Here is a 21,288-nt window from a genome sequence, read left to right as displayed (position 1 = left end):
TATTCATGTAAACAGAATAACAATTATTCTCTGACTTTAAATGAATAATTGTATTGCAATAAACATGATCACATCATATTCATGCTCAACGCAAACGCCAAATAATATTTATTTAGGTTTAACACTAATTCCGAAAGTATAGGGAGTGTGCGATGATGATCATATCAATCTTGGAACCACTTCCAACACACATCGTCACTTCACCTTCAACTAGTCTCTGTTTATCATGCAACTCCTGTTTCGAGTTACTAATTTTTAGCAACCGAACAAGTATCAAATACCCAGGAGCTACTATAAACACTAGTAAGGTACACATCAGTAACCTATATATCAAATATACCCTTGTTCACTTTGCCATACTTCTTATCCACCAAATATTTGGGGTAGTTCCACTTCCAGTGACCATTTCCTTTGCAGTAGAAGCACTCAGTTTCAGCCTTAGGTCTAGCTTTGGGCTTCTTCACGGGAGTGACAACTTGTTTGCCATTCTTCTTGAAGTTCCCTTTCTTTCCCTTTGCCCTTTTCTTGAAACTAGTGGTCTTGTTTAATCATCAACACTTGGTGCTTTTTCTTGATTTCTACCTTCGTCGATTTCAGCATCACGAAGAGATCGGGAATCATTTTCGTCATCCCTTGCATACTATAGTTCATCACGAAGTTGCAGTAACTTGGTGATGGTGACTAGAGAACTCTGTCAATTACTATCTTATCTAGAAGATTAACTCCCACTTGATTCAAGTGATTGTAGTACCCAGACATTCTGAGCACGTGCTCACTAGTTGAGCAATTCTCCTCCATCTTTTAGCTATAGAACTTGTTGGAGACTTCATATCTCTCAACTCGGGTATTTGCTTGAAATGTTAACTTCAACTCCTGGAACATCTCATATGGTCCATGACGTTTCAAAAATGTCTTTGAAGTCCCGATTCTAAGCCTTAAGCATGGTGCACTAAACTATCAAGTAGTCATCATATTGAGCTAGCCAAACGTTCATAACGTCCGCATCTGCTCCTGCAATAGGTTTGTCACCTAGCAGTGCATCAAGGACATAATTCTTCTGTGCAGCAATGAGGATAAACCTGAGATCACGGACCCAGTCTGCATCATTGCTACTGTCATCTTTCAACTTAGTTTTCTCTAGGAACACATATAAAACATAGGGAACTAACAACAGGAGCTATTGATCTACAACATTATTTTAAAAATACTATCAGGACTAAGTTCATGATAAATTAAAGTTTAATTAATCATATTACTTAAGAACTCCCACTTAGATATACATCCCTCTAATCATCTAAGTGATTACGTGATCCAAATCAACTAAACCAAAACCGATCATCACGTCAGATGGAGTAGTTTTCAATGGTGAACATCACTATGTTGATCATATCTACTATATGATTCACGCTCGACCTTTTGGTCTCCAGTGTTCCAAGGCCATATCTTCATATGTTAGGCTCGTCAAGTTTAACCCGAGTATTTCTGCGTGTGCAAAACTGGCTTGCACCCGTTGTAGATGAACGTAGAGCTTATCACACCCAATCATCACGTGGTGTCTCGGCACAACGAACTTTGGCTACGGTGCATACTCAAGGAGAACACTTATACCTTGAAATTTAGTGAGAGATTATCTTATAATGCTACCGTCGAACTAAGCAAAATAAGATGTATAAAAGATAAACATCACATGCAATCAAAATATGTGATATGATATGGCCATCATCATCTTGTGCCTTTGATCTCCATCTCCAAAGCATCGTCATGATCTCCATCGTCACCGGCATGACACCATGATCTCCATCATCTTGATCTATATCAATGTGCCGTCACATGGTCATCTCTCCAACTATTGCTATCGCATAGCGATAAAGTAAAGCAATTATTTGGCGCTTGCATCTTATGCAATAAAGAGACAACCATAAGGCTACCTCCAGTTACCAATAACTTCAACAAAACATGATCATCTCATACAACAACTTATATCTCATCACGTCTTAACCATATCACATCATAGAATGCCCTGCAAAAATAAGTTAGACGTCCTCTACTTTGTTGTTGCAAGTTTTACGTGGCTGCTACGGGCTGAGCAAGAACCGTTCTTACCTACGCATCAAAACCAAAATGATAGTTCATCAAGTTGATGTTGTTTTCACCTTCTCAAGGACCGGGCGTAGTCACACTCGGTTCAACTAAAGTTGGAGAAACTAACACCCGCCAGCCACCTGTGTGCAAAGCACGTCGGTAGAACCAGGCTCGCGTAAGCGTACACGTAATGTCGGTCCGGGCCGCTTCATCCAACAATACCCTTGAACCAAAGTATGACATGCTGGTAAGCAGTATGACTTGTATCGCCCACAACTCACTTGTGTTCTACTCGTGCATATAACATATATGCATAAACCTGGCTCGGATGCCACTGTTGGGGAACATAGTAATTTAAAAAATTTCCTACGCACATGCAAGATCATGGTGATTGATACGTCTCCATCGTATCTATAATTTATGAAGCATTCATGCTATTTTATTATCTGTTTTGAATGATTAGGGGCTTTATTATACACTTTTATATTACATTTTGGACTAACCTATTAACCGGAGGCCCAACCCATATTGTTGTTTTATTGCCTGTTTCAGTATTTTGAAGAAAAGGAATATCAAACGGAGTCCAAACGGAATGAAACCTTTGGAAACGTGATTTTTGGAAAGGATATGATCCGGGAGACTTGGAGTTCAAGCCAGGGAAGGCTCGAGGAAGCCAGGAGATAGGAGGGCGCGCCCACCCCCCTGGGCGCGCCCCCTGTCTCCTGGGCCCCTCGAGACTCCCCCGACCGACTTATTTCGCCTATATAAGTCCACGTACCCTAAAAACATCGAATACAAAGATAGATCGGGAGTTCTGCCGCCGCAAGCCTCTGTAGCCACCAAAAACCTCTCGGGAGCATGTTCCGACACCCTACCGGAGGGGGAACCCATCACCGGTGGCCATCTTCATCATCCCGGCGCTCTCCATGATGAGGAGGGAGTAGTTCACCCTCGGGGATGAGGGTATGTACCGGTAGCTATGTGTTTGATCTCTCTCTCTCTCTCTCTCGTGTTCTCTCTATGGCACGATCTTGATGTATCGCGAGCTTTGCTATTATAGTTGGATCTTATGATGTTTCTCCCCCTCTACTCTCTTGTGATGAATTGAGTTTTCCTCTTGAAGTTATCTTATCTGATTGAGTCTTTAATGATTTGAGAACACTTGATGTATGTTTTGTCGTGCTTATCTGTGGTGACAATAGGATATTGACGTGATCCACTTGATGTATGTTTTGGTGATCAACTTGTGGGTTCCCCCCATGAACTTATGCATAGGGGTTGGCACACGTTTTCGTCTTGACTCTCCGGTAGAAACTTTGGGGCACTCTTTGAAGTACTTTGTGTTGGTTGAATAGATGAATCTGAGATTGTGTGATGCATATCGTATAATCATGCCCACGGATACTTGAGGTGACAATGGAGTATCTAGGTGACATTAGGGTTTTAGTTGATTTGTGAATTAAGGTGTTATTCTAGTACAAACTCTTGAATAGATTGATCAGAAAGAATAACTTTGAGGTGGTTTCGTACCCTACCATAATCTCTTTGTCTGTTCTCCGCTATTAGTGGCTTTGGAGTGACTCTTTGTTGCATGTTGAGGGATTGTTATATGATCTATCTATGTTATTATTGTTGAGAGAACTTGCACTAGTGAAAGTATGAACCTTAGGCCTTGTTTCCTAGCTTTACAATACCGTTTACGCTCACTTTTATCGCTTGCTACCTTGCTGTTTTTATAATTTCAGATTACAAATACCTTTATCTACTATCCATATTGCACTTGTACCACCATCTCTTCGCCGAACTAGTGCACCTATACAATTTACCATTGTATTGGGTGTGTTGGGGACACAAGAGACTCTTTGTTATTTGGTTGCAGGGTTGTTTGAGAGAGACCATCTTCATCCTACGTGTTCCACGGATTGATAAACCTTAGGTCATCCACTTGAGGGAAATTTGCTACTGTCCTACAAACCTGTGCACTTGCAGGCCCAACAACGTCTACAAGAAGAAGGTTGTGTAGTAGACATCAAGCTCTTTTCTGGCGCCGTTGCCGGGTAGGCTAGGTAAGCGGCACCCACACCCCGTCAACTAAGCTCTTTTATGGCGCCATTGCCGGGGAGGTGAGTGCTTGAAGGTATATCTTTAGATCTTGCAATCGAATCTTTTTGTTTCTTGTTTTATCACTAGTTTAGTTTATAGAAGAAAAACTACCAAAAAATGGAGTTAAGTTTGTCTCATACGCTTCATCTTTTTAATATATTTCGTGAGTATGATGAAAAGGAAAATTGTGCTCAAGTGCTAGAAGAATAATGTATTAGAATGTTTGGCATAAAATATTTGAATGATGAGCATGATTGCAATGTTGTTAGTATGAATTCCTTGAATATCCATGAGGCTAATGATATGCAAAGCCACAAGCTTGGGGAAGCTATGTTTGATGAATATGATATTTTTTGTCCCCCAAGTTTTGAAGAGCAAATTTATTATGATGAAATCATGCCTCCTATTTATGATGATTATATTGATGAAAGTGGGTTTGGAAGAGTGTCAACTTTATTTAGTGATGAATCCACTATTTCGGAAGAGGTTCCAATTGATTATGAGAACAAAGTTGCTATCTATGATGATTATTGTGATGACTTGTATGCTATTAAGAATAATTATAACCATGAAACTTGTCATCATGATTTTAGTTTTCAATTGGATTATGCCTCACATGATAATTATTTTGTTGAGTTTGCTCCCACTATTCCGAATGAGAAGAATTTTGCTTATGTGGAGAGTAGTAAATTTTCTATGGTTGTAGATCATGAAAAGAAGGCTTTAGGTGCTGGTTATATTGTTGAATTCATTCATGATGCTACTGAAAATTATTATGAGGGAGGAACATATGCTTGTAAGAATTGCAATAATATCAAGTTTCCTCTCTATGTGCTTAAAGTTTTGAAGCTATGCTTGTTTTGCCTTCCTATGATAGTTGATTATTGTTCCCATAAGTTGTTTTCTCACAAAATCCCTATGCATAGGAAGTGGGTTAGGCTTAAATGTGCTAGTCATATTCTTCATGATGCTCTCTTTATGTTTCAATTCTTATCTTTTATGTGAGCATCATTGAAATCATCATGCCTAGCTAGGGGCGTTAAACGATAGCGCTTGTTGGGAGGCAACCCAATTTATTTTTGTTCCTTGCTTTTTGTTCATGTTTACTAATAAATAATTCATCTAGCCTCTGATTAGATGTGGTTTTATGTTTTAATTAGTGTTTGTGCCAAGTAGAACCTTTGGGAAGACTTGGGTGAAGTCTATAGGGTCTTGCTGTAAAAAAACAGAAACTTTTGCGCTCACGAGATTAGCTGCCATTTTTTACTGGAGAGTTCTTTTAGGTTGATTATTTTTGCAGATGATTAATATACAAATTCCTAAGGTCCAACAATTTATTTCAGAATTTCTTGAGTTCCAGAAGTATACGTTTGATACAGATTACTACAGACTGTTCTGTTTTTGACAGATTCTGTTTTCTATGTGTTGTTTGCTTATTTTGATGAATCTATGAGTAGTATCGGAGGGTATGAACCATAGAGAAGTTGGAATAAAGTAGGTTTAACACCAATATAAATAAATAATAAGTTCATTACAGTACCTAAGTGGTGATTTATTTTCTTATACTAACGGAGCTTACGAGTTTTGTGTTGAGTTTTGTGTGGTTGAAGTTTTCAAGTTTTGGGTAAAGATTCGATGGACTATGAAATAAGGAGTGGAAAGAACCTAAGATTGGGGATGCCCAAGGAACCCCAAGGTAATATTCTAGGACAACCAAGAGCCTAAGCTTGGGGATGCCCCGGATGGCATCCCCTCTTTCGTGTTCGTTCATCGGTAACTTTACTTGGAGCTATATTTTTATTCGCCACATGATATGTGTTTTGCTTGGAGCATCATTTTATTTTTTTAATATTTGCTTTCTGTTATTTAGAATAATGTTTTGCATCTATAGTTTCAATAAAAATGTCAAGGATAGCCTTTACCATGCTTATTTTGCTACTATACATGTTGCTGTTTGAAAACAGAAAGTTTACCGCTGTTGCAAAAATTCCCTAGAAAAGTCAGAGAATGGTATATTGTTGAAACTTTTTGCATAATAATATCTGATAAATCCTCTGCACAGTATTATTTTTCTCATAATTTTTTGGAGTTAGGTAAGTATGATGAATCTTGCATTCTTTACAGACTATACTGTTTTGGCAGATTGCTGTTATGGTTTGTTTGCGTATGTTTGCTTGTTTAATGATTCTATTTGAGGATAGGAGTATTAAATATGTAGATAAATTTATTATGCAATGCTGAATAATAATTTTAGTGATTTGTTACAGTAGAAAATGATAAGGTTTTGCATTGTGTTATACTAACTTATCTCATGAGTTCTTGTTGAGTTTTATGTGGATGAAGTTTTTGAGAAATAGAGAAACCATGATATTAGAGGAATTAAGGAGACACAAAAGTTCAAGATTGGGGATGCCCAAGGCACCCCAAGATAATATTTCAATAAGTCTCAAGCATCTAAGCTTGGGGATTCCCCGGTAGGCATCCCACCTTTCTTCTTCAACAATCATCGGTTAGTATCGGTTGAGCCTAAGTTTTTGCTTCTTCACATGAGTCGTCCTATCCTTGCAATGTCATTTTATTTTGTTTTGCTTGCTGTTTGAATAAAATACCAAGATCTAAAATTCTTAAATGAGAAATAGTCTTCACATAGTTGCATAATTATTTAACTACTCATTGATCTTCACTTATATCTTGTTGGAGTAGTTTGTCATTTACTCGTGTGCTTCACTTATATCCTATGAGTAAATGGTTGAATGAGTTGAATGCCATAAATCTTAAATTATATATCTCTCATGTTCTTATCCCATGGGGAGTAATGACTTCACATCTAAGAAGTAAAGGTTGTAAATTTATTGAAGGTTAGCAAGCATTGTATTGGTCATTTGAACAATTAATGAAAGAGTATTGAAGGAAGAGAGATTTCACATATAAATAAAATATCCTAGACATCTTTTATAATTGTGAGCACTCATTAAGTATGACATGCTAAAGAGTTGATGTTGGACAAGGAAGACAACGTAATAGGTTATGTTTTCTCACATCTCAGTTAAATTATATTGTCATGGATCATTCAAACATGTTGATCTTGCCTTTCCCCCTCATGCTAGCCAAATTCCTTGCACCAAGTAGAGATACTACTTGTGCTTCCAAATATCCTTAAACCCAATTTTTGCCATGAGTGTCCACCATACCTACCTACACTACTGGAATCTGGCACTTTGCCATCTGCCATGGCAGATGGCAAAGGCATGGTCGGCGGATGGCAAAGGCTTTGCCATCTGCCAACAGATGGCAAACAGGTCGTACGAAACCCTGCCGATAAAGGCTTCTTTGCCGTCTGCTGGCTGATGGCAAAGAGCCTGTGGCTTTGCCATCTACTGGCAGATGGCAAAGCCTCTTAACGGGGTTAGCCCCGTTAGAAGGCTAACGACATACTTTGCCATCTACCAGCAGATGGCAAAGGCTGCAGGCTCTTTGCCATCTGCTGGCTGCAGGCTATTTGCCATCTGCCAGCAGATGGCAAAGGCTGCATGCTTTGCTGTCTGCCAGCAGATGGCAAAGAGGTTTGCCATCTGCTGTCAGATGGCAAAGAGCTCAAATAGGCCAGCCCAAATGTTACATGTAGATGACACGTGGCCTCTTTGCCATCTGCCAGCTGATGGCAAAGCTCTTTGCCATCTGCCAGCTGATGGCAAAGTGACTATATTGCCCCATTTAATTTTGTTTTTTCTTATATCAATTCATTTTCACAGAAATCAAACACAAATATATTTATATGACCAATATAGCATATTCAACACATATTACCAATAGTCATGAACACATATGTATCCAACACATGTTACCAATAGTAGCAAGTTTCATCTGTACATATACATAGTTTCATCAATATTACACAGTTTCATCCATAGGTAGCAAGTTTCACAAGGTCAAAACAAAAACTAAATACAAGCACTCCATCAACCCAAGCTTCCGTGATCAATTAAGCAAATCTGTAAAATAGGAAAGAAGAAAGTTAGAAGAAGAAGACTAGAAGAAGAAGATTATTATGATGCAACTAAAATGTGAAGATTACTATGATGCAACTTATATCTTAAGCATATTATGTCATTTTAGAGCTAGTTAAGCATATTAACTAATTTTGGAGGAAAAGATTCTAAGTATAGGTCATTTTGAAGCTAGCTAAGCATATTAAGTCATTTTGGAGGAAAAAATGCTAAGTATAGGTCATTTTAGAGCTATCCTAGGTTAAATAGGTCATTTTGGAGCTAATTAAGCTTATTATGTAATTTTTGAGCTAGCTAAGTATATTAAGTCATTTTGGAGGAAAAAATGCTAAGTATAGGTCATTTTAGAGCTAGCCTAGGTTGAATAGGTCATTTTGAAGCTAAGTAAGGTTATTATGTCATTTTGGAGCTAGCTAAGCATATGAAGTCATTTAGGACCTAAAATATGTCATTTCTTAAGCATATTATATGATTTTAGAGCTAGCTAAGCATATTAAGTCATTTTGGAGGAAAAGATGCTAAGTGTAGGTCATTTTAGAGCTATCCTAGGTTAAATATGACATTTTTAAGCTAGCTAAGCATATTAAGTCATTTTGGAGGAAAAATGCTAAGTATACGTCATTTTAGAGCTATCCTAGGTTAAATATGTCATTTTAGAGCTATCCTAGGTTAAATATCTACAACGGGGTACTAATCCATCAGAGGCCATTCACTTTCCTTTCAATAAATTAAAAGGTGGATCTCACCTTATTTTCAACAAATGTCAAAATAGAGAATCTAAAAATAACTTGGTCAACATGAAAAAAAAATGAAAGGGTGCCTCATTCAGGTTTAACTATACTTTGTTGATATTCACACTGAACATTGTTGCCATTTACTTACAGTCTAAACCATCTGAATGATTTGTTGTTGTTGTTTAGGAAAAATAGCTAGCCGTGCAAGTTGCACGGGTTGACGACTAGTGCTTTAAGATTGACATTGCCACGTGTCATTCATCAGGATGGGTCTCACCTGTTGGCCTGTGAGACCCGGTTTCATAGGATTTTTTCCCCAAAACTGTATCTATAATACCTAAATAGTTCATCCCCACTATGGTATTTCTCTCAACATGCAGCCTATCCACATCACCAGCACTGCCACATCAGCGTTTAGTTTTAGGCTTACACATGGGACCCACACAGTGAAACAGCCAAATTAGCTTCAATTATTGCTGGTAGGTCCGACTAGAGGGGCTGCCCATGTACGTCTCTTTCGTTCTAAAAAAAACTTCAATGGATTCTAAAAAAAACTTTAATGTGACTAGCGCCTCACCAATTCCCCACGCAGCGTATTCCTCTCCCTATTCATCTGCTCCAATCTCCATCAAATCCCACTATACAATTACTCCATCGATTCAGTTGCTCTTACCATCTGCTATATATCCCCGGGCCGCATGCGATTTGGCAAGGTATATGCGATGGCGGTCGTCCCTCCTTGCGATGAGATCCGTAGGCGGTCTTACCCGCCCTGCCTCCGGCTTCCCCGACATAGGAATAGCCGCCCTGGAAGAAGAGCCCCTCGCGGCGGATTCCACTACACCGACATTGACCCTGGCCACTCCCGGCGATTACCATGCGGTCGCGTGTCGGGTGCCTCGACAGAAGGCCGGGAAGGCTCCCCATGGAGTGGCCAACCCTGCTCGGTGTCGCGCATCCGTCGCTCAACTTCCCCACCCCGCATTAGGCGTTCGCAGGTCTTCTAGACTTTCGTATTGTTTGCATTGTTTATTTATTTGTATGTTGAGATTAACACTATATCATAGTGATGCATGTGTTCATACTATTTGAATCCCCACTGATGCATGTTTATTGTTTTGTTCTTCTGGATTACTTTCGAATTACGCTATCCAATTTCCTGCATCAGTACAAGAAGCATAGATGGTTATGATACTAGGAGGGTTGGAGCTCTGACATGCACTATACCATAACAGGAAAAAAGATTAGATCAGATTGTCAAGCAGTTCAAGCAATTCTTGAGGACTGCAGATTGTATCTGTAGCTCTATCTTTTAAAGTTTACTTCCAGATCTTCAAGCATATGTCGTATCACCATCATGTTTCAGCTTTACCAGGAGTATTTCTTCTTTATTTCAGTTTCTTTCAAGAATCAAGACTACCATGGACAATCAAAGTCAGTATATAAATAATATTTCAACTCATGTACGCCTAAAGTGTTGTCTACATGTTGCCATGAAAATAGTAGCTACATGGATCATCAGATTAAGGTAAATGCATATCTCAATACATCATGCTTATTATAATTTCTAATTGTCGTTTTGTGCGGAGTAGGAAATACATAAGTGCATTAGTAAGAAATTTGTACAAAAGTCCGACTTACAGCTATTTGTGGTCGTTATTAGAAGGGCAAAGGGAGATTCCTAACTCTGATGGTCACAAACATAGTCTAAGTATCAGGGGCAATAACCACCCTACAAGGCTCCAAAAAGGTATTTGTTTCCCTTACCATGTCCATGATGCAGCTCTGATGACTAAGTAAAGTTCTGTCACTTTGCACACGTAATCCTCTCCCTTTGTTTTGCGTGTCTGTGATCATACACTCAGGTTTTTCTTTCTACTTTGTTAATCATTCATGCCCGATGCTTTTTCATTCCTTCCCCTCCCCTCTCACTGTTGTTCATCAGGATTGTCGCAACTACCTGCGTCTTGGTTCCGGTTCAACCTTCTGACCGCAGGGCATTGCTTCTACTGCAAAGATTAACACTATACTTCGTATGATATAAGATAACCCTGTCAAGAATTTTATGTTTAATATAGTCGCTTTGTGATTATCTCTATTCTACAGTCTGGATGTTCAAGCAATAACATGGTTTGCTTCTTTATTCTTGCATGTATACAACACTTTATAGCCATTCTTTTATATTTTAACCAAATACGTATAATCTCACACAACACTGACAGCGGACGACCTTCTCTACTCTTGAATCGATATGAATGACCAATGAAGATTTTAATTTCCAAATACATATTCTATTTATCAGCCCTTTGGTTATATTGTCATACAATATAGTGACAAGCTTGAAAGAAGACATAAGTGGATGTCTTAGATATGAATGGCATAAAAGTTAGTCGTATGTAGTGTGTTTCTGACAAATTAAGTGTATGTGCCATTTTTTTCAATTGTTACCGTAAGTATACATGTTATCAATCATATAGAAACGATTCATCCTTAAATACTTTTTTAAACTATGATAACTTAATACTATGATCCGATGTTCTAGCAATAACATGGTTTATTCGTTTGTGCAGAACCAAACATGTACACCTTGCAGTCTAGGCATTGTTTTATATTATTCCCATATATCAATATGAGTTCACACAACACTGATGGCCGACAACCTTCTCTACCCTTGGATTAGGATCCCACATATGATTGATGGGTGAAGATTTTTTTCTCTACACTTGCATCAAGCTAATTTTTATCATTGTAGAACTTCAGTCAAGAAGACAGTTAACTTATATTTTGTTTTCATTTAGAATATGGTTTGTCAATTCTAGCTTATAAGCCTTTTATATGGAATTCCATGGATCCTATATTTCTATTCAGACAACATTGGCAGCCTTTAATTCCATTGACACTGCTACCTTGCAATACACATCGTGAACGAAAGTAAGAGCAACCTTATACTATATATACAAAACTTCAGAGATGTGAAATGATCCCTCAATCCACCTTACTGATTACTATGCTAAGCCAACTATTCAATTTGGTTTTGCTGAAAGGAGTCTGCCACATCCATGCATGGATACAGAACCACCATGCATTCTATTATGCTACTTATATGCAATGGATATTTTAAACTATATAATATAATCAAGTATTGTAAATCGTAGTATAATTTTCAGTTCTGATTGTCATTTTATTGTCAATGTTCATATTCCTACAAAAAAAGTCTCACTTAAGTATGCTGCAACCAATTCCCGCAGCAACGCGTGGGGGCATCATCTAGTTAACTCAACGTCACTGCTAAAAGTGTGGCACGGAAAAGTACGTTTAGCGGTAGGTGCTGAAAAGTGTTACGACTGATGTTCCGTTCAAAATTTCAACTAGAGACAGCTACTACTACTTCGAGAAGAAATAGTGGTATTGGTACTGGTGTGATCATCAATGGTAAGTGCAGTTTGGGTTGAAGATTTGTAGCTGATGTAAGTACCTCGAGGAGGAGGTTGCAGGGGAACTGCTTGACAGAGAGCACGTCGGCGACGATGGTGTCGGGGCGGAGCTTGGCGAGGGGGATGGCACGGATGACGGACTCCGTGGAGAGGATGGAGCTGCAAACCAGCAGCACGTCCGGCTGCTCCTCGCACAGCGCCTCCAAGCTTCTGTTGTTGCCAACATTTCACAGCATGATCGATCGATCCCCTTGCAGTTGCAACCGGACCGGAATCGAAGAAAGATAGGTTCGTGGGTTGGCATGGCTGGTCACCTGAAGAAGCGAATCCCGTGGGCGGAGCAGTAGTCGGAGTAGTCGGATCTGGAGGTGGCCAGCACGGCGTGGCCCTGCCGCTGGATGCCCCTGGCGATGAACTGCCCGAAGTTGCCGAACCCGATGATCCCCACGCGCAGCGCCGCGGGATCTTGCTCCTCCGTCGAGGACACCGATGGTGACGGCGACGGCTCCTCGTAGGCGCCGCGCCACGAGGAGGCGAGCTGCTGCTCCTGCTCGGTGGAGGTCGTGGCGTCTCTCGGGGGCTTGGCGCCGGCGGCGGCCGGCCTGACCCACAGTTGGGCCGGGGGAGGGCCGGCGACGGGGCGGGGGAGCGACGGCGACGGGGCGGCGGAGCGACGGCGACGGGGCGGGGGAGGGACGCGGCCGGCGATAGGGCGGGGGAGCGACGGGGCCGGCGACAGGGTGGCGGCGGGCGAGCCTAGAGCGCCATCGACGGGGGCTGGATCGGATGCGAAGGTCGTTTTTTTACCTGGATGGGTGGGGAGAGAGAGGGAGGGGATAACCCCACAGTTTTTTTACCTGGAAAAAAATAACCCCATCTCTTTGCCATCTGCCAGCAGATGGCAAAGAATCTTTGCCGTCTGCTGGTAGATGGCAAAGAGGTGGGGCTGGTACGCTGTTACATGCTTGACGGCCACAGGATTTGCCAACCTCTTTGCCATCTGCTGGCAGATGGCAAAGAATCTTTGCCATCCACTAGCAGATGGCAAAGAATTGGCTGAAGGCAACCATGTTCTTTGCCGTCTGTCAGTTCTTTGCCATCTGTTTTTTATAAGCAGATGGCAAAGACATTCTTTGCCATCAGCTGGCACATGGCAAAGAGCTGGTTGATGGCAAATTCCCTGTTTCCAGTAGTGCTATATGCGGTATTTACCTGACGTTCCAAGTAAATTTGCATGTGCCAAACTCTAAACCTTCAAACAATAATCTGTTTTGTATGCCTGAATCGCTCATGTAGCGACTAGGGGCTGTGAGTATCTTCCATGCTAGGTGGGTTATTCTCAAGAGGAGTGGACTCCGCTCCTCACTCATGAGAAAGGGTCGGTAACCGAGATGCCTAGTCCCATGATCCAAAATGATCAAAGCAAATCAAAATAATTAAACAAAACTCCCCCAGGGCTGTTGACAGTTGGAGGCACTCGTTGTTTCGAGCAAGCCATGGATTGATGCTTGTTGGTGGTGGGGGAGTAAAAACTTTTACCATTCTGTTTGGGAACCGCCTATAATGTATGTAGTATGGAAGATATTGGGAACTCTTGGTTGTTATGTTGACTATGAGATCATACCTCTCAAAATTATTTATCTCTATTTCAAAATTGAGCTCTAGCGCCTCTGCAAATCCCTGCTTCCCTCTGCGAAGGGCCTATCTTTTACTTTATATCTTTTACTTTTATGCAAGAGTCAAGGTGATCTTCACCTTTCTCTTTTTCATTTTATCCTTTGGCAAGCACCTCGTGTTGGAAAGATCCTGATATATATATCCAATTGGATGTAAGTTAGCATGAACTATTATTGTTGACATCACCCAAAGGTGAATACGTTGGGAGGCAACACTATAAGCCCCTATCTTTCTTAGTGTCCGATTGAAACTCCATAACCATTAGTATTGCGTGAGTGTTAGCAATTGTAGAAGACTATATGATAGTTGAGTATGTGGAGTTTGCTAAATCAAAGCTCTGACATAGACCCTTCCTGAAAATAAGATGAATTGTAATTGTCTGTTGACTAAGAATGAAGTTTGCTAGCTTTCAAGAAAGTTTATGGTCTATGCTTTAACATGTGAATAGCTTGTTACTTGATCTTGAGAAGTTTTATGAGATGAAATACTGTTATGACATATAATCATGCTAGAAAAGGTGATTGAAATTTTCATTGATCAAACTTGTGCACCTACTAGCATTCACACTTCATAAATAATTTCTTTTATCATTTACCTACTCGAGGACGAGCATGAATTAAGCTTGGGGATGTTGATACGTCTCCAACGTATCTATAATTTATGAAGCATTCATGCTATTTTATTATCTGTTTTGAATGATTACGGGCTTTATTATACACTTTTATATTACTTTTTGGACTAACCTATTAACCGGAGGCCCAACCCATATTGTTGTTTTATTGCCTGTTTCAGTATTTCGAAGAAAAAGAATATCAAACGGAGTCCAAACGGAATGAAACCTTCGGAAGCGTGATTTTTGGAAAGGATATGATCCGGGAGACTTGGAGTTCAAGCCAAGGAAGGCTCGAGGAAGCCAGGAGATAGGAGGGCGCGCCCCTGTCTCCAGGGCCCCTCGAGGCTCCCCCGACCGACTTCTTTCGCCTATATAAGTCTACGTACCCTAAAACATCGAATACGAAGATAGATCGGGAGTTTCGCTGCCGCAAGCCTCTGTAGCCACCAAAAACCTCTCGAGAGCCCGTTCCGGCACCCTGCCAGAGGGGGAACCCATCACCGGTGGCCATCTTCATCATCCCGGTGCTCTCCATGACGAGGAGGGAGTAGTTCACCCTCGGGGCTGAGGGTATGTACTAGTAGCTATGTGTTTGATCTCTCTCTCTCTCTCTCTCTCTCTCTCTCTCTCTTGTGTTCTCTCTATGGCACGATCTTGATGTATCGCGAGCTTTGTTATTATAGTTGGATCTTATGATGTTTCTCCCCCTCTACTCTCTTGTGATGAATTGAGTTTTCCTCTTGAAGTTATCTTATCGGATTGAATCTTTAATAATTTGAGAACACTTGATGTATGTCTTGTCGTGCTTATCTGTGGTGACAATGGGATATTCACGTGATCCACTTGATGTATATTTTGGTGATCAACTTGCGGGTTCCGCCCATGAACCTATGCATAGGGGTTGGCACACGTTTTCGTCTGGACTCTCCGGTAGAAATTTTGGGGCACTCTTTGAAGTACTCCGTGTTGGTTGAATAGATGAATCTGAGATTGTGTGATGCATATCGTATAATCATGCCCACGGATACTTGAGGTGACAATGGAGTACCTAGGTGACATTAGGGTTTTGGTTGATTTGTGTCTTAAGGTGTTATTCTAGTACGAACTCTTGAATAGATCGATCTGAAAGAATAACTTTGAGGTGGTTTCGTACCCTACCATAATCTTTTTGTTTGTTCTCCGCTATTAGTGGCTTTGGAGTGACTCTTTGTTGCATGTTGAGGAATTGTTATATGATCTATCTATGTTATTATTGTTGAGAGAACTTGCAGTAGTGAAAGTATGAACCTTAGGCCTTGTTTCCTAGCTTTGCAATACCGTTTATGCTCACTTTTATCGCTTGCTACATTACTGTTTTTATAATTTCAGATTACAAATACATTTATCTACTATCCATATTGCACTTGTATTACCATCTCTTCGCCGAACTAGTGCACCTATATAATTTACCATTGTATTGGGTGTGTTGGGGACACAAGAGATTCTTTGTTATTTGGTTGCAGGGTTGTTTGAGAGAGACCATCTTCATCCTACGCCTCCCACGGATTGATAAACCTTAGGTCATCCACTTGAGGGAAATTTGTTACTGTCCTACAAACCTGTGCACTTGCAGGCCCAACAACATCTACAAGAAGAAGGTTGTATAGTAGACATCAGCGATGCACAGCAACGAGAGGGGAGAGTGTTGTCCATGTACCCTCGTAGACCGAAAGCGGAAGCGTTAGCACAACGCGGTTGATGTAGTCGTACGTCTTCACGATCCGACTGATCCAAGTACCGAACGTACGGCACCTCCGAGTTCAGCACATGTTCAGCTCGATGACGTACCACGAACTCCGATCCAGCAGAGCTTTGTGGGAGAGTTCTGTCAGCACGACGGCGTGATGACGGTGTTGATGATGCTACCGACGCAGGGCTTCGCCTAAGCACCTCTACGATATTACCGAGGTGGAATATGGTGGGGGGGGGGGCACCGCACACGGCTGGGAGAGATCAACAGATCAACTTGTGTGTCCATGGGATGCCCCTTGCCTCAGTATATAAAGGAGGAGAGGAGGGGAGGGGTCGGCCCTCTCTATGGCACGCCCTGGGGAGTCCTACTCCCACCGGGAGTAGGATCCCCCCCCCCCTTCCGTGTAGTAGGAGTAGGAGTCAAGGAAAGGGAAGAGAGAAGAGAAGGAAGGTGGGGGCGCCGCCCCTCCCCCTAGTCCAATTCGGACTAGGCCTTGGGGGGGGGCTGCCTCTCTCTCTCCCTCCCTTAAAGCCCAATAAGGCTATATACTCCCCGACGAATTCTCGTAACTCTCCGGTACTTCGATAAATACCCGAATCACTCGGAACCTTTTCGATGTCCGAATATAGTCGTCCAATATATTGATCTTTATGTCTCGACCATTTCGAGACTCCTCGTCATGTCCCCGATCTCATCTCGGACTCCGAACTACCTTCGGTACATCAAAATACATAACTCATAATATAAATCGTCACCGAGCGTTAAGCGTGCGGACCCAACGGGTTCGAGAACTATGTAGACATGACCGAGATTCATCTTCGGTCAATAACCAATAGCGGAACCTGGATGCTCATATTGGCTCCCATATATTATACGAAGACCTTTATCGGTCAAACCGCATAACAACATACGTTGTTCCCTTTGTCATCGGTATGTTACTTGCCCGAGATTCGATCGTCGATATCTCAATAGCTAGTTCAATCTTGTTACCGGCAAGTCTCTTTACTCGTTCCATAATGCATCATTCCGCAACTAACTCATTAGTCACATTGCTTGCAAGGCTTATAGTGGTGTGTATTACCGAGAGGGCCCAGAGATACCTCTCCGACAATCGGAGTGACAAATCTTAATCTCGAAATACGCCAACTCAACAAGTACCTTTGGAGACATCTGTAGAGGACCTTTATAATCACCGAGTTACGTTGTGACGTTTGGTAGCACACAAAGTGTTCCTCCGGTAAACGGGAGTTGCATAATCTCATAGTCATAGGAACATGTATAAGTCATGAAGAAAGCAATAGCAACATACTAAACGATCAAGTGCTAAGCTAACAGAATGGGTCAAGTCAATCACATCATTCTCTAATGATGTGATCTCGTTTATCAAATGACAACTTATGTCTATGGCTAGGAAACTTAATCATCTTTGATTAACGAGCTAGTCAAGTAGAGGCATACTAGTGACACTCTATTTGTCTATGTATTCACACATGTACTAAGTTTCCGGTTAATACAATTCTAGCATGAATAATAAATATTTATCATGATATAAGGAAATATATAAATAACAACTTTATTATTGCCTCTGTGGCATATTTCCTTCACCAGCCTTCATTCACATTCAATCAATGTAGTAGTGCCGTATTTACTGGGCATGTAAGGCTTATTGTAATGGGGAGCATCATATACTACATATGGTACTAGTGTATGATACTACCTCTCGAATGCATAGTATCATATATTAGTATCATGTAATAATACTTTATTTATTGCCGTGCATGACACAAAGTAGCATATCATTTATTATGATACGGTATCATGATATGATACTCCATCCACTTTTTCTTCATTTAATGCTATGACACCTCATCAAAATTTCCTAGTTGGCATGCATGATACTAGCTATGATACTATCATTACGACTAGCCTAAGGAATGATAGTTGTTTCCAAAGTTTAGGCGCCAAGGGTTTTGATGGATAATAATGTCATAAACTGGTTGCTCACTGTAAAGTTGTACTAAAGCAGCATCGATTAATTTGAATCGGATGGAGTAGTATCTTTCTAAGCCGAGCCACATGGGTTGCTCAGTGTGAACTGGAGTATCAATTACTCGTTCTTTTAGAGAGAGAATGGAGTATCAATTAGCTGGGCTACCACACTCGGATGTGGCGATCAGGTTGCACGTACACTGATCAGAGGGCGAGATATTCATTCCATCACGGTGTGAAGACGCAAGCCTTGCCGTGGGCCTCACGGCCGACCCGGCGGCCCCGGTCGAAGAAGTTAAGCGCGTCGCGTCGATCAATCCCTCCCCTTTCGAACTTTTGGCCCGGGCTCTGCCACGGCTGCCCGATTGCCCGCCACCCACACACCAACGCCGGCGCAAACCTACAAGTAAAACTCTCTCCGCCCGTCACCACGGATCACCCAGCTTCTTTTTTCAGGCGATCCGAGGTTGCTTCGTCTCCACGACCCTTCCTTCGGCCACGTACGGAGGCTTCTACCCCCATGTCCGTCGCGTCCGCTTCCGCGGCCGCCCTCCGGTCCTCGTCCGGCCGCCGCTGTGGCGTCGGAACTGGCCTCAACGGTTGGTACTTCGCTCTACTTTCCCCTGACATGCGTGGGTGATTCGGTTGGACTCTTCGTGATCACTCTGCTTCTTCGGTTGTTGGCAGGAGGCAACAAGTTTCTGATGATGCAGAGGAGGGACCTCGTCACCAAGGGGGTCGCGCTCTCCGTCTGCTCCTCGCTGCTCGCCTCCTCCACTTCCAACGGCGCCGCTGCACAAGGTCAGCCTTAGCTTAAATCTTTCTTCGAAGTCGAGACACCGATAGATCCTGCCGATGAATTCATGTTCGTTCTTCTCGTTATGCTCGTTTGCTTGCAGCATTGGAGAGGCTGCCGTTCAAGGCGGACGGGTACAGCTTCTGGACGTGGAGGGGCCGCAAGATACACTACGTGGAGCAAGGGTCCGGGCAGCCCATCGTGCTCATCCACGGCTTCGGCGCGTCGGCGTTCCACTGGAGGTCAGCCATCGGCCCAGCTCGACCACCTTATCCCCTCTCCGTGGCCTGTGTGGCGGGAAACCGTTATTGGGAACGCGAGGTGACAAGTGCCTGTTGCTTGAGTTGGTTGGTTGGTGTTGTCTGAACAACTCTGAACTCGATCGTCAGGTACAACATCCCGGAGCTGGCCAAGAAGTACAAGGTGTACGCCGTGGACCTGCTGGGCTTCGGCTGGAGCGAGAAGGCGCTGGTGCAGTACGACGCCACCATCTGGATGGAGCAGGTCTCCGACTTCCTCAGGGAGGTCGTCCAGTCGCCATCCGTCGTCGTCGGCAACAGGTACCTAGACAGCACTCTTCAGAGTTAAGCAACAAACATTGTCTTTCACAACATCATGCATACTGACACGTATGTTGCGTGGCCTAATGATCAGCTTAGGTGGCTTCACGACGCTGTTCGCCGCGACGGAGGTGCCGGAGCTGGTCCGGGGCGTCGTGCTGCTCAACTCCGCCGGCCAGTTCGGGGACCCCAACGCGCCGCCCAAGGCTGAAGAGGCGGCGGTGGCGGAGGAGGAGGCGAGCGCGGTGACGAGGCTCATCGTGAGGCCGCTCAAGGAGGCCTTCCAGCGGGTCGTGCTCGGGTTCCTCTTCTGGCAGGCCAAGCAGCCGGCCAGGGTCGAGAAAGTCCTCAAAAGCGTACGCACCTCAGCCGAAAGCCACCGGCAGCTATCTGATTCTGATCGACGGACAGAGTTCTCATCCATTCTTCATTTTGTTGCAATGCGTGCAGGTGTACAAAGATCCGAGCAACGTGGACGAGTACCTGATCAGCTCGATCACGGCGCCAACGGCCGACCCGAACGCCGGCGAGGTGTACTACAGGCTCATGTCGCGGTTCGTGGCGAACCAGAGCCAGTACACGCTGGACAAGCTGCTGGGGAAGCTGACGTGCCCGCTGCTGCTGCTGTGGGGGGACCTGGACCCGTGGGTCGGCCCGTCCAAGGCGGCGCGGATCCACGAGTTCTACGCCAACTCCACCGTCGTCAACCTGCAGGCCGGGCACTGCCCGCACGACGAGGCGCCGGAGCAGTTCAACGCGGCGCTGCTCCAGTGGCTCGCGTCACTGGAGGAGGAGGCCGGCGACAAGCCGGCCGAGCCCAGCCTCCAGGTCGTGTGATTCTTGTACCTTGTTAGACTATGTATAGCTTCTGTACCTATGTACGTATATGGTACATATTGTAACACAACCATTATATATAATGAGATAAGCCACCCTTAGAGGATTGTGCTGATTCCCCAAAACTTATTGTCTTACATGGTATCACGCTCGGTTACGATCGCTTCCGCTTCTAAACCCTAATACCCGCACCGCCGCCGCAGCTGCCGCCGCCTTCACCGCCGCCGCCGCGCCACCGATCGCGCCGCCGCCATGTCGAGCGCCGCCACCACCGGTTCCACTGCTGCGGGCTTCCTCCCGGCCTCTCTTGCGGCTCTGCTCAACCTCCCGCTCGATGCCGTCTTTGTTCCGGCTCCGATCGGGACAAGGAGCATCGGCTCCGTCTTCTCCACGCCGCTGGCGCCCTCGCTTGGGCGTGACCTCGTGGTCCACACCGCGGCGCCGCCGTCCGCTGCGGACTCCGCAGGCGTCGTCCCGCCGCTCCTGCCGCAAGCGGATCACACTGCCCCGCTGGCGGGGTTGGCGGCGTCCGCCCCGGCCGCGGGCCTTGCGGCGTCCGCACCGGCCGCGAGCTTTGCGGCGCCCGCCCTGGCTGCGGTCCCGCCTCCTCCCGCATCGGCTTCGGTGCCTCCGGCTGCCTCCATGGTGTTTGCACCCCAGGCAGCCTCCTCGATGGGATTGTCTTCGCCGCCGCCGTTTCACTTCGGTCATCTCATCACCATCA

General features: G+C 43.7%; 1 protein-coding gene and 1 long non-coding RNA gene across 2 annotated transcripts; both read left to right on the top strand.

Annotated features, from left to right (window-relative positions):
• The first annotated feature begins 10,837 nt into the window (after positions 1-10,837).
• LOC123134389 (uncharacterized) lies at positions 10,838-11,817 on the top strand. Its single transcript, XR_006465630.1, has 2 exons — positions 10,838-10,959; positions 11,497-11,817. It is a non-coding gene; the product is annotated as an uncharacterized lncRNA (long non-coding RNA).
• Positions 11,818-18,670: 6,853 nt separating this feature from the next.
• On the top strand, positions 18,671-20,689 carry LOC123137923 (pheophytinase, chloroplastic). Its single transcript, XM_044557815.1, has 6 exons — positions 18,671-18,970; positions 19,059-19,172; positions 19,271-19,409; positions 19,557-19,727; positions 19,822-20,083; positions 20,178-20,689. Exons 1-6 carry the CDS (start codon positions 18,892-18,894, stop codon positions 20,562-20,564), a joined length of 1,152 nt encoding a protein of 383 aa, XP_044413750.1. The 5' UTR covers positions 18,671-18,891; the 3' UTR covers positions 20,565-20,689.
• Positions 20,690-21,288: the final 599 nt, after the last annotated feature.

The sequence above is a fragment of the Triticum aestivum genome, chromosome 6B (genome assembly GCF_018294505.1).
Source record: "Triticum aestivum cultivar Chinese Spring chromosome 6B, IWGSC CS RefSeq v2.1, whole genome shotgun sequence".
Lineage (NCBI taxonomy): Eukaryota > Viridiplantae > Streptophyta > Magnoliopsida > Poales > Poaceae > Triticum > Triticum aestivum.
This window is presented reverse-complemented; position numbering and strand designations above follow the sequence as displayed.

Coding starts and splice junctions, on each gene's coding strand:
- LOC123137923 (XM_044557815.1), top strand. CDS start 18,892: ATGTCCGTCGCGTCCGCTTCCGCGGCCGCCCTCCGGTCCTCGTCCGGC. Junction 19,173..19,270: donor CAACGGCGCCGCTGCACAAG/GTCAGCCTTAGC, acceptor GTTTGCTTGCAG/CATTGGAGAGGCTGCCGTTC. Junction 19,410..19,556: donor GCGTCGGCGTTCCACTGGAG/GTCAGCCATCGG, acceptor CTCGATCGTCAG/GTACAACATCCCGGAGCTGG.